The sequence below is a fragment of the Heptranchias perlo genome, chromosome 22 (assembly GCF_035084215.1).
Source record: "Heptranchias perlo isolate sHepPer1 chromosome 22, sHepPer1.hap1, whole genome shotgun sequence".
NCBI classification, from domain to species: domain Eukaryota; kingdom Metazoa; phylum Chordata; class Chondrichthyes; order Hexanchiformes; family Hexanchidae; genus Heptranchias; species Heptranchias perlo.
In genome coordinates, this window is record NC_090346.1 from 42334234 (window position 1) to 42348113 (window position 13880).

The 13880-nt window shown below is 41.4% G+C and overlaps 1 protein-coding gene across 7 annotated transcripts in view; it reads left to right on the forward strand.

The window, feature by feature from the left end:
• The window catches only part of septin12 (septin 12), a 300476-nt gene that overhangs the window by 249933 nt on the left and 36663 nt on the right, over positions 1-13880 (forward strand). For all 7 annotated transcript variants that reach the window (XM_068003382.1, XM_068003384.1, XM_068003385.1 and 4 more), the window contains 2 exons: positions 7402-7483; positions 8559-8696. In XM_068003382.1, the coding sequence (XP_067859483.1) occupies positions 7402-7483; positions 8559-8696 (220 nt within the window). The remainder of the gene's footprint in view (positions 1-7401; positions 7484-8558; positions 8697-13880) is intronic.

Genomic DNA, 13880 nt, shown 5'->3' on the forward strand with positions numbered 1-13880 from the left:
AAGCTCGAGGGGCTGAATGGCCTACTCCTGTTCCTATGTTCCTATCCTATCTCTGAGTCAGAAGGTTAAAGTCCCATTCCAAAGACTTGAGCACATAATGTAGGCTGACATTTCAGTGCAGTACTGAGGGAGTGTTGCACTGTCAGAGGTGCCGTCTTTCGGATGAGAAGCCCCGTCTGCCCTCTCAGGTGGCTGTAAAAGATCCCATGACACTATTTGAAGACGAGCAGGGGAGTTCCCCCCACTGTCCTAACCAATATTTATTCCTCAACCAACATCACTAAAACAAATTATGTGGTCATCATCTCATTCCTGTTTGTGGGAGCTTGCTGTGCGCAAATTGGCTGCCGTGTTTCCTATGTTACAACAATGACTGCACTTCAAAGGTACTTAATTGGCTGTAAAGTGCTTTGGGACATCCTGAGGTCATGAAAGGCGCTATATAAACACAAGCTTTCTTTCCTTCCTTATTTCTTTCTTTCCTTCCTTATTTATTTCTCATTCGTTCGTTTGTTTGTTTCTTTTTTCTCTTTCTTTTTCTTTTTCTTTCCTTTCTTTCCTACTTTCTTTCCTTCCTTCCATCTTGTGGCTATACACCACAATTCCCCCCCCCCTCCAGAAATTAACCTTTATTGGGTATGTACATGTAGGTATATTTTGGGGCTCAACACCTGTTGTTCCCCATTTTCTCATTTCTCATTTCTCTGGTCTTGTCACCCAGAATTTTGTTTTCACAATAAAGTTTTTATTGTGTGCCGCAAGCTACTGAAGAAAATCCAGCTTAGTTCTGAGGGCAGCTACTGTTAATACTCATTTAGAAAGCTTTTAAATTTCCTTTTTAAAAAAAAAAATATTTTTTAGTATCTACGAACTAAACTGTTGGATGTCAAAATTTGAATTCAGTGGAGATTTAAACAACCAAACAGATTGGCTTGTTTTGATATTTTTATCCAATTGGATTATCTATTTTTGATCTCGTCCCTTTAAATCTTAATGTTGGTTTGGATTTGAGCCAAATCAGTGCTCCAGCCCCTCACCACCACTTCTAACACTGGGCATAGCTTGGTGGAGGATTATCACAATATCCTTAATATGGTGTACCTCTGAAAATCATTTTTAGTTCATCCTTGCTTTATTCATACTTGTATCAGTTTTCTTTTTGTTAGTTTTCTGGCCTCCCCCTCTCTTTCTCTCCTGAAATCATTGACTCTTGCTGGAATATAATTCCACGGACACCATTCTTCATAGATGGGCAATAAATTAGGGATGGGCAATAAATGCTGGCCTCGCCAGCGACGCCCACATCCCATGAATGAATTTTTTAAAAATGACCCTAGCCTGTGAGAGCATTTTTTCAAATTTTATTAACAAATACTATATTTTGGATTTTGCTACTTAGCGTTCATATAAAGTATTTATAAATGTAGTACACACCAGTCAATGAATGCTTCCTGGGGTATGTTTATGTAGATATAAGGATAGCTTAGCATTCCCTCAGGATTTGGGATTGGTAGGATAACAAAACGAATATTAAACACATCACTGAACAGACATTGCTCAAAATAAGCTTACTAAAATTAGCATTGAAGTATTAAAATCTATATTATTTTCAAAACAATTGAATGCTTTGAATGCCATGAGCAACGCTATAAGCATTGATTGGTAACGAGCATGGGAATTACATAGCTGGTTAGACGGGTTGCTGGTCACCATAGGTGCTGCTTTAAATTATGTGCTCACTAGTCTTCCGAAATCTGCTAGAAGGTCAGGAGACAAAACGAGTTGTTTATGGCAGGTTTCTTTAAAGATTTGATCCTTTGATCACTGTGTCCCTTCATTTCGTGAAAGTACTTTAGCAATTCATTGCAATATAAGGGACTAACTTAAACCTTAAAAAATAGATGTAGAATCATCTGTACAGCTGCTAAAAACATTGGAATAGATATTTTTGATTATACCGCTAACTTTTTAAGTGAATTTATTTTGGGCAGCCTCCACCCATGAAGAAAGCAGAGAAAAAATTTAAGGGATTGGGGCACAAGACTTGAGGGGGGTGGGGGTGAAGCAGAATTAAAATCTTTATTGTTATTGTCACTCTAGTCATTTTTCATGTGAAAATTAATTTTCATCTGCAAATCATTTGATTTGCATTTGCTGTTGAAGAATTCACACAACTTCAACAATTTGTCGCTAGTATTTAATGATGGTTGATTAATATTGGTTTTACCAATCCACTTGTGAGCTTGAATCCACAGCCCACATCTATATAGGCCCAGATCACACTTATGCAGAAATTACTCTGAAATTTTTGCCAGTTTCTACCCTGATCTTGCCAATGAGCATTTAAACCCAAAATCTCCTGCGGATCTCATTTGCCTACAATGGAACATAAAAAGCTGAATAAAACAAGGGCAGCAGGCACATGGGAACACCACCACCTGCATGTTCCCCTCCAAGACACAATCCCGACTTGGAAATATATCGCCGTTCCTTCATCGTCGCTGGGTCAAAATCCTGGAACTCCCTTCTTATCAGCACTGTGGGAGAACCTTCACCATACGGACTGCAGCGGTTCAAGAAGGCGGCTCACCACCACCTTCTCAAGGGCAATAAATGCTGGCCTTGCCAGCGACACCCACATCCCATGAACAAATAATTTTTTTAAAATGCACCTTCACCCATAGAGATAGTGGGCTGACATTTTGGTCGCACAAAGATAGAAAAGGGTTCCATTTGCGAGCACTGACCAAACTTTACCTCAGAGATGAATAACTTCATTACAAACATATCCCAAAACAGCAGTCTGTTTCGAAATGCCTTGTGAGTCCTAAATACCTCCTTTAAGAACAGCAAGTGGTTGAGTATATGCCCAAATTAAGAGCGGACTGTGCTTTCCTTTTCAAAACACACCTAATTCCAGTTGTGTCCTGTCACATTGACCGTAGAGCTCGCCAACTCTTCCAAACCCAAAAGTAAGTCAGTGATGCTCAAAGTATGTACAGAAAGTGGCCTCAGTGGAGCGGCACCTGTTTCGCAGAGCATTGCACCCTGGAATGGTCGGACATAGGTACTACACGGGACTTCCCCACATGCATTTAGAATGTCAACTGAAGTGGGGAAGGGAGGAAAAATGGAAGGGGGTGTTAACTCATGCTGTTCTTAGACACCTACTATTGAGTAGCTGAGAGTGGCTTAGGTGGAGCGTCACAGCAGATTGCTTATCCAAGGCAATAGAAGAGGATGCCAATAGATGATTAAAACAAAAGGACTTAGAAAAACAGCATGTGAGAGTACATTCTGCATATCGAAACTATGCACATGATAACACTTTTGCCTCTGCAGTGGGGTTGAACCCACAACCTTGAGCATAATATCCAGTCAGGCACTCCAGTGCAGTACTGAGGGAGTGCTGCACTCTCGGAGGTGCCGTCTTTCAGAGGGGACATTAAGCCAAGGCCCTGTCTGCCCTCTCACATGGGCATAAAAGATCCCATGGCACTATTCGAAGAGGAGCAGGGGAGTTCTTCCCAGTGTCCTGGCCAATATTTATCCCTCAACCAATACCACTGAAACAGATTATCTGTTCATTTATCTCATTGCTGTGTGTGGGACTTTGCTGTGCACAAATTGGCTGCCGTGTTTCTCTACATTACAGTAGTGACTACACATCAAAAGCACCTCATTGGCTGCGAGGATATAAAAGTATTAAATAAATGCAAGTTCTTTCTCTCTATGGGCTCAATTTTCGGACCTCCGAGCCGGCGGGTTCATGGCGGGGGGGCTCCGAAAATTGCGGATTCCCAGGGCGGGTCCGGAGCCCTTAGATGCGTGCGCAGCCCCCACATGCGGGACACCCGCCGGCAATTAAAGCCGGCCGGATGCACTTAAGTAGATACTTCAGGTCGTTAGCAGACCTGATTGACATGATATTTTAGGAGGGGTGGGATTTTCATCTCAACTGGGACTGTTTCTCGTACTGGGGGAAACACTCCCAGTTGAAATGGACGTGATGCAGCCATCAGCCTGTGGCAGCTGCAAAGGTCCATTTGACAGGAGGGGGGGAGACCCTCACTCATTGCAGGAGGCCACTCTGTCACTTTGGACAAAGTTTGGCCTCCACCACCCTCCTCCTAACAATAAAATTCACAAAATTGCAACCTCAACCCCGGTGTCCAGACACATTTACCTACCTTGCGGACCCCCTCAAATGTATATCTTCCAGATGGGGGCCGCCATAGCTGCAGTCATGACCTCCTCAGAGGACGAACAGCATCACCAGCCTCGCCAGCCACGCCGTCCACTTCCGACACGTGGAGCTCCACAACACAGTGCTGTGACACATCCACCTGCACAGCAGGAGGGAGGGCAACTGCAGAGAGAGATGCATCGCAGAAGGCACTACCCTCGCCACAGGGTCTACAGACCGAGGCTCAGCTTCCTGGACCTCTCTGAGCAGCAGTGCACACGGAGGCTCAGAGTCACTCGACATGTAGCCGTGGACATCTGCAGCCTCCTTCATGCTGAGCTGCTCCCGGCTGGCCCGAGCACCATCTTCTTACCTGTCGCTCTCAAAGTCACCACTGCCCTCAACAACTTCTCCTCCGCATCCTTCCAGGGTGCCACCGGGGACATCGCCGACGTCTCTCAGTCGTCTGCACAAAAGAGCCCTGCAAATACACCTACACCCACTCTGCAGTGACACAATGGGTGGCATCAGTTGTGGGTCTTCATAGTAATCCTCAGGAAAGGGCATTATTGCACAAACCAGACAAGATTTGCAAAGACGTGGCAGCAGTGGTGACAATATAATATGAAATGTGAGTTGATCAGAAATCAAATATAAGTAAAAACCATGACAAAACCTCAAAAACCCTTGTGCATCCCCTTCATGCTCACGACACGTTTGCCTTACGCTGCCTACTACACATATGTGATGCATGCCCTGTGGCTGCAGCACAGGTAGTGGCAGGTTGAGTGAGGCTGACCGTGAAAGAGATGCATGAGAGGGTGAGTATGAGATACAGCCATGAGATTGTATGAGGTTTAGGTTGAGTGGTAGTGGTGGGATGAGTACCGGCGAGGTGAGTAAGTGCAGGTAAGATGAGGATGAGCTTTGAGTGGGTGTGAGGAGTGATGTGATAAAGTAGTGTTGGCAGTGCAGAAGGAGATGTGGGGTGGGGGCGGTGATGTGGCAGACGGAGTGTAGGGGAATGAGTAAGTGTACTCACTTCGGCTGACCTACTTAGGTCATTGAAGCGCCTCCTGCACTGTATGCAGGTGTGTGATATGTTGGTGGTGCTGGTGACCTCCTCTGCCACCTCGAGCCAGGCCTTCGTGGTGGCAGAGGAGAATATCACTGTCCTCCCCCTCCTCCTCACCCCATCCAGTAAGACCTGTAGTGAGGCATCATTAAACCTGGGAGCAGCCTTCCCCCTGGGCTGCTCCATGCTGTAATTTTTCCTATTTTCTGCAGCATCAGTCAGTGGAGGACTGCCCCTTTAAATAGGGCTCCTCCAGCTGACAGCCTATGATTGGCAGCGGGGGGTCGACTGGGCGCGTTACCCACGCGCCCAGTCGACCCCCCGCTGCCAATCCGCCTCCCTCCTAAAATCGAGCCCTTTGTGTAATGATGTGGAACAATAATTTATATATTGCCATGTAATTTCAATAAGATGCTAATTTAGACCTTAGAATCACAGTTTTGACAGTTCAAAAGAAAATGTAATTAGTGCAGATAAAGTTCGTTTGAATGACTAAAACAATGGTGTAGGTCAAACATTGTTAACTTCTGCAAACATTAAATACGAATGTATTTTTCACTTCTGAAAAAGACCTCGACATTAGTTTTCGTTCTGCTCAGAGATGACTCATTTGATTTACTGAGAGACACCTAAAGCTGCTTTCTAGCGCCTGATGTAGCTCTTGGGTAGTTAACACGTAGAATGGTCTTGTGCTGGTCAATGTAAACCTTTCCATCAAGCCCAATGACAAGTCGCTGAGTGATATATTTGAAAGAGCAGATATCCTTTACGTACATAACGATAACCATTCTGGAGAAAGTTTGTAAAGGAACAACAGAATATTCAGTTCCATTTATCTGACCTCTACCCTCAACAAAACTGATGCCAAAATTGAACCGAATTTTTCTTCCTCGCCATGGAGATCTGTCAGCACTCACATCAGTCAGATTAACAGACAGCTTTAATTCAAAGGGTGTGTACCAAATTCAAGTGAAGGCCCATGAATAAGATATTTCATTTTCAACACCAATGTCAATGATTGTTCATTGGAAGGATGGATACATAGAATTACATAGAATTACAGCACAGAAACAGGCCATTCCGCCCAACTAGTCCATGCCGGTGTTTATGCTCCTCCCACCCCTCTTCATCTAACCCTATCAGCATATCCTTCTATTCCTTTCTCCCTCACGTGCTTATCTGGCTTCCCCTTAAATGCATCTATTGAAGAACAGTGTGCTTTAGTCAGGAAATTATTTTCATGAATTCTTCACTCTTTCTGCATTGACTTGACATTCTTTGCTCCGAAAATTACCACTAGCTTTAAACTGTCACTTTAAGCCTTTTAAAATATTGTCTAATTCTAGAAATGAAACTGTACTGAAAACAGGGAGTGGGGAGGCCAGGGGGAGGGATAAGATATTGTGGGTTAGACACTGGACTATTACCTCAGAGAACTGAGCTGAAATCCAACGTTGACTGAGTGACAGGTTAAGCCTCCTCTACTTGTTGGCTGTAATGGTCCTACATGAAATGAGCTTCTAGTGAGTGTAGGCCCATAGCACAGAGCTGTGCCTAAATGGACAATAAATTGGCAGTCTCATTCAGTGAAGCCACAGGATAGCTAGCATCGGAATGGAAAACTGCTACTGTGATGTATCAAAGGGTGCTCTTCTAAGTTGGGGTCTGAGGCATGTTGTGACAGAGCAGAACGAGTTTTAGCCCGCACCAATCCTTGGGTGTATCTTCGGTGCAGTGTGGTACTGAGAGACTGCTTAACTATAATAACTAGGTTAGCTAATGTGGGAAGGCTGACACAGGGTGGTAGAAATGGGAAAAGCCTTCTGTTCCTCAGCACTAACAACCCTCACAAAACTCAACACAAAAAATTAAACTGGAAAAAATAATGATTTAAAAAAAGCCTGAAGGTTCATTATTTCCTCTTAACTATTAATTTTACAACCAAGACAGTAGAGTGAGGGAGATATGTATAATCTGTACATAATATTATTGAGCTGGCGGGGCGGGGAAGAGATTCATTAAACACTGGATATTGTTTCCAGATGTGTTTACTATGGAAATTATGCTATTTCTGATCTCCTTGGGCCGTACACTCAAGCTGTCTGATCTTTCTGATGCATTTCTTTGATTTTTCTTCCAGTTATTGAAGAAAAGGGAGTAAAAATGAATCTGACAGTTATTGACACACCCGGATTTGGAGATCAAATAAACAATGAAAACTGGTATGTTAACTGTTTCACACACGATTCAGATTCTTTGCATTGATTTGCCTGTTTTTAAACAAAAGTTCAAATTTTATCAATGATTTATTTTTAGTGACAATTTGGTAATTTACACCACTTAAATCAACATTTACATAGTATAAAATTAGACTGCTCATAAAGGACTGCAGACAGATTCTCCCTCCTCCAAGCAAGGACGAACACACCTTGTTCCTACACGTTGAGCAATGAGGCCAACAGTTGATCTAACTTACTCAATGGAAGCAACCAAGATCCGATGATAGACTTCCTTGGAACTCAAAGGAGCGACCTTTTGAGTGGGAGTTGAGTTAAACACTTTGATAAAGTCTTTTTGAATTCCAATATTTTTGATGAAGGAAGATGTTGTACTTGTCTTGACTGCTAGTCCTGTTGCACAATAAAATCTTATACTCTTCAGAAGTACCAGCTGTCTCCGTTTGAGAGTAGCTTTTAGTGTGATGTCAATATTTTTGACAAGTATTAGAAAAAGCTAGACCTTGGCACAGAACATGGCAATTTGGACTATCTTGGCTGATATCAAAAGAGTAATTAGGGTAAGGCGAGCCATCTTAAATGCCTGATATCTGCCAATCTATAATCTAATCCGATTACAATTTGCAACACAAAAACCCAAATGCAACAGTAGTGTTTGATGTCAAAGCATTTGAGCAACTGTCTGCTAGGTAAACATCAGGGAAAGTGTGGTACTGAGAGACTGCTTAACTATAATAACTAGATCAGCAGATGCTTCCTTCCTGACAACGTCCTAGCTGAACAAACAGGGAAAGCCAGCGGGAAGCTTTGGAGGTCTGATTTGTGAGTTTACGATTACTCTGAGCATCCTATTTTATCAATTAATGATTTTACATATCTTAGTACTTTGATATTTTGAGTTCGATCTTCGTATAAGTGTTTTCAAAACAAACTGTGAGGGGCTTAGTTGGAGAACAAGAAGCATAGGTCACCTTTCTAGATAAACTCCTCAGGAATGTGAAACAGCAGCTGTCGTGATTGAACCTTGAAAAGTTTATAATCAAGGAATCCTGTGTTACAGCTGGGAACCAATTGTGAAATACATTAACGAACAGTATGAGAAGTACCTGAGGGAAGAGATTAATATCAACCGGAAAAAACGGATTCCCGATACTAGAGTACACTGTTGTGTATATTTTGTGCCTCCCACAGGACACTGGTATGTATAATATGATGTTATACTCTCTCAATAACTGTCCTTAACCTTCTGAAAGACCTGTTAAGTTAATGGCAACGGTAATGATTGTAAAGCCGTGCATTACTTTTTTTTGTGAGGTTTTGCAACAGATATTAAAGGTGCCCTTAGCATGCATTTCCTTCAAAGTTTCCCACTCAAAATTTCTGTCACACGTCAAAAAAAAAATAGTTTAATGAAACCAAGGTATTCATTTGGAATGTACAAAATTCCCTAAGCGATTGAAATACCTTAATTGACACAGGAGTCAGGAGGTCTATTCTCCGATTGACCTCGCCAATCAGCGTTCTGAACTGCGCCCAGTATTTACTTAACAGCAGTTCTACTTTGTGTCGGCCTTCGTTCAGTGGGTCGCACTCTTGCCTCTGACTCAGAAGGTTGTGGGTTCAAGTCCCGTTCCAGAGACTTAAGCGTATAATCTAGGCTGACACTCCGGTGCAGTACTGAGGGAGTGCTGCACTGTCGGAGGTGGTCGTCTTTCGGATGAGACATTAAACCGAGGCCCCATCTGCCACCTCAGATGGATGTAAAAGATCCCATGGCACTATTTTGAAGAAGAGCAGGGGAGTTCTCCCCCGGTGTCCTGACCAATATGTATCCCTCAACCAACATCACTAAAAAAACAGATTATCTAATCATTTATCTCATTGCTGTTTGTGGGACCTTGCTGTGCGCAAATTGACTGCCGCGTTTATTACATTACAACAGTGACTACACTTCAGAAATACTTCAAGTAAAGCCCTTTGGGACGTCCTGATGTTCTAAAGGGACACAGCTGCATCTTAGCAGCAGAATGATATATTGTGTGTTAAATAATATAATGCTCTTTTATTTTTAAAACAGCATTTATACACTAAATGGTAAAGATTTAAAAAGAGTAGAGAGGCAGAGAAGTTTCAGGGTTCAGACACACAAATCTTTAAAAGTTGGAAGAAAAGTTGTTAAAGAAAAGCATTTGGGATCCTAGCATTTATAAATAGGGGTATAAGGTAAAAAAGCAAACCTATCCAAATCATTAGTTAGGCTGCAATTAAAATATTGTGTCCCGCTTTGGACACCTTACTTTGGGAAGGATGTTAATTCCTCGGAAAGGGTGCAGAAAAGATTCACTAAGTTGATACCGAGAATATACAAAGGGCCTTACACCTGTTTCAGGCATGGGTAAAGGACGTGTATTTTTTGTCCTTACTCAATATGGTGGACGGCGGACTTCCAGCCAGAAATGTGCACACGCAGCCTGACCGCCATATTGGGGCCTTAGTAGTCCAAGTACCGCCCGAAAAAAGGGCGCTGTGCAGACTAATTTCTAGGCCATTGACTCGTTGCTGTGATACAGTTCACAGCTACAAGCTACCCTTCAATACCTCACCTTAGTGTTGGAGCTTCAATGGTGAGTGTCAGCAAACTCTAATCTGATGTAGTTTACCAGGACTGCTCTTCATTATGACTGGTTCTCAAAGAAAAATTGAATTGGTAACATTTGTTTCCCAAGAGAGTTATGCTATTGAAGTAGCCTTTGTTAAAACCTATACATTATTGTAGCCAAAGCTAGAAAACTGTGGAAGTTTGATTTTATTTATTTTCTTGACTTTTCTGATGCACCACAATCTGCACAACCAAGTTTCTCCAGCAAACATACATTTTGATGCTACTTTCTGGGCAAACGTGATAAACCATCGGGGGGGAAATGTAATGAATAGAATTGATGGGCTATATGGCCTTTCTTGTTCCATACTTTCTTATGGTCTTATCCCTCGAGCCCATGCGCCTTGTAGTTAATTTATTTTTTTAATAACAAATGAGTTACAGCTGGATATTTGAGTGATAGATTTTTGAGCCAGAACGACTGGATCTGGAATTTAATCAGTCTTTATTTGTGAACACAGCTGTAAAGTATCTATTTAACACATCTGCACTTCCATCACAACTTATCCTTAAAAGGACCTATCAGTTCTTTAATGAACGGTCTAGTACCAATATATGTTAAAACTTTTTTTGGATGCCTCACCCTGCTATCTATAGTCTGCCTTCGTGAATTCTGTTGCCAAATTTCACATGTAATATTTTTCTTTTGGCTCCCATGATAGAACTTGATGGGACACTGCCAAAAGATTTTGTTCTAAAATGTTTATTACTAATATATATCCTTATGAGGGCGTTTTAAACTGGATCCCATCTCGCACACTTGCTTATGTAGAAAGTGGTTTGGATGGTCTTGAGGCAATTACTGAAGAATTTGAACCCAGTACAAAGTTATTTCAAAGTTCAGAATTTCGAGAAGTTATAAAGGGGAAAAAAAAATCTTGTATTTATCATATCGCTCAAAAATGTCTTGAAGCTCTTCACATGCAATCAATTATGTTGAAGTGCAGTGAGTGTTATATAGGCAAATGCAGCTGTTGAGGGAGGTGCTGAAGACATCAAAAAAGCTCTCTGCTCCTCTTTGCATAGTGCCAAACAGAGACTGGGAGGCCAGGAGAAAGTCTCTGGATTATAAAGATTTTTTTTTCTTCTTTCTTTTAATTGAAACAATTTATTTGCAGCAGTCAGACTCCACGCCAACGGTTCTTGGAACATTGTGGACAAAGTGGGAATGGCACATAATTATCAGCTTCCTAGTACAGAATGGTCTGCTTGCTTTTGACAGTAATTGGAAGTTACGCCTATTGCCTGAATTTTTAAGTTGCCAAAGCGTCTTTATCTTAATTCAACAGCAGGGATTTGCCTCTAACGAGCAGACCGATGGGGGTAGATTTCCAACCTGTCGCCAAGGTGTAAAACTGGTGCTATGGATCAGCCATTTCAATGGAAATGAAAATCAAATGAAAGAGTGCATTGAAACCCTAGTTACTTTTTTAAAAATAAAGTCAAGATGGGAATTCCTGTTTGCTTGATACAAAGTTCCGACTCAGAGGTGAGATTGCTCCCAACTGAGGTGGAAGTAAATGAAACACTAGGAATTTGCCAAGACTATTGCATTACACTTTTTAAATTAATAAGAAATGGAGCCACACGCCAAGGCTGCTATTTTGAATATGGATGAGCTGTGCAGCTTGTGGTCCTCGTTCCTTGCTACCATCATCTTGACTGATGGTCAAAATTTAAGCTGCTATAGGCCAGTCTTTTTAAACATTCTTTTGATCGATCAATCAATTGATACTTCAATCAATTTTATCATTGCTAAAAATTTAAGGCCAGAGATTTTCTTGAATAAAGTAAAGAAAGAACTTCCATTTATAGAGCGCCTTTCACAACTTCAGGTCATTCCAAAGCACTTTACAGCCAATTAATTACTTTTGAAGTGTAGTCACTGTTGTAATGTAGGAAACGCAGCAGCTAATTTGTGCACAGCAGAGTCCCACAAACAGCAGTGTGATAATGACCAGATAATCGGTTTTAGTGATGTTGATTGAGGGATAAATATTGGCAAAGACAATTGGGAGAAGTCCCCTGCTCTTCTTCAAAATAGTTACATCCACCTGAGAGGGCAAGCCGGGCCTCGATTTAACATCTCATCCAAAAGATGGCACCTCCGACAGTGCAGCACTCCCTCAGTGCTGTACTCGGGCGTCAGTCTAGATTTTGTTCTCAAAGTTATCTGCATACTTTGTTGCAGAAATTTACAGAATAAACAACATAAAGATCCTCTCTACCAAAGGATCCACCAATATAAGAAAAATATAACACATAGGAACGTAGGACATTGGAATATAGGAACAGGAGTAGGCCATTCAGCCCCTCGTGCCTGCTCCGCCATTTGATAAGATCATGGCTGAATCTGTGATCTAGCTCCATATACCTGCCTTTGGCCCATATCCCTTGATACCTTTGGTTGCCAAAAAGCTATCTATCTCACATTTAAATTTAGCAATTGAGCTAGTATCAATTGCAGTTTGCAGAAGAGAGTTCCAAACTTCTACCACCCTTTGTGTGTAGAAATGTTTTCTAATCTCGCTCCTGAAAGGTCTGGCTCTAATTTTTAGACTGTGCCCCCTACTCCTAGAATCCCCAACCTGCGGAAATAGTTTCTCTCTATCCACCCTATCCGTTCTCCTTAATATCTTATAAACTTCGATCAGATCACCCCTTAACCTTCTAAACTCTAGAGAATACAACCCCAATTTGTGTAATCAAACACTAAAGAGAAATGTCATATAGAATTCAGTTTTTACAAACGTATATCTGATTTCAGCTGCTCTAAATTTATTACTAACATTTGGAAAATAAAACTTATTTGCATAGCATGTAAACAAGCACAGAAGCTAGTATTCCTTAAGAAAACAAATATAGCAGTTTTCTTCCTCAGAGGGAAAAGTCGAAGACTGCAAAATAGGCTTTTCACTAAAATCTCGCATATCAAGCCCAGGAAAGCAAACATCTCAAGCATTTCTAATGAAAGCTGTTGCCTGCCAATTGACAAGCTGTTATTTTCTTATATAAGCGCGTGATTAAGCACAGAAGCAAAGGATACTTGTTGCCCTCTGAGAGCTTTATCTGCCTTTATCTCGTGCCCTTTTAACATGGAAACCCTAATAGACTTCAACTGCCTCAGTGACGCGAGAATGGCAATTTTGAAGGAATTGAACCCTGTTGAACCTAAAATATTATCAGTCGAGATGGCTAGAGGGAAAAGTTTGTCAGTACTATGATGTTTTTAGCCTTGTTTAATACTGAACTGTGAAGCAGTTACCTAAGAATGTCCATCTGTAACCTTTGAGGTCATCAATTCACTGTACGCATTCCTCAAAAATGGTGCAAAATATAGCCTCCGTGTATTATTAGTCTTCAGTCACTGTGGATAAAATCTGTTACGTTAAATTTTGGTTCATTTTATCTAGTTATTATTAACACCCTTTCTGTCCAATTGAATAGCCTTGCTACGGTGAAAAAGGATAGGTTAAAAAGGAAAATCAGGAGAGATGTATAACAAGCGGCCATTTTACACCATCACCAAAGGTTAACATTACTCCTGTACTGACTGGTACTACATCAGTGAAGAATTGGTATCAATTTATCTGTAACCTAGATTGTCAGTTTTATAGATTCAACATTAACTGAATATTAATCTCTGTGTACTGAGGGAAATGTGTCAATTTGTAATTAAACAAGTCATGAGCTTTTAAACAATACATTTTTCAATCTTTAATT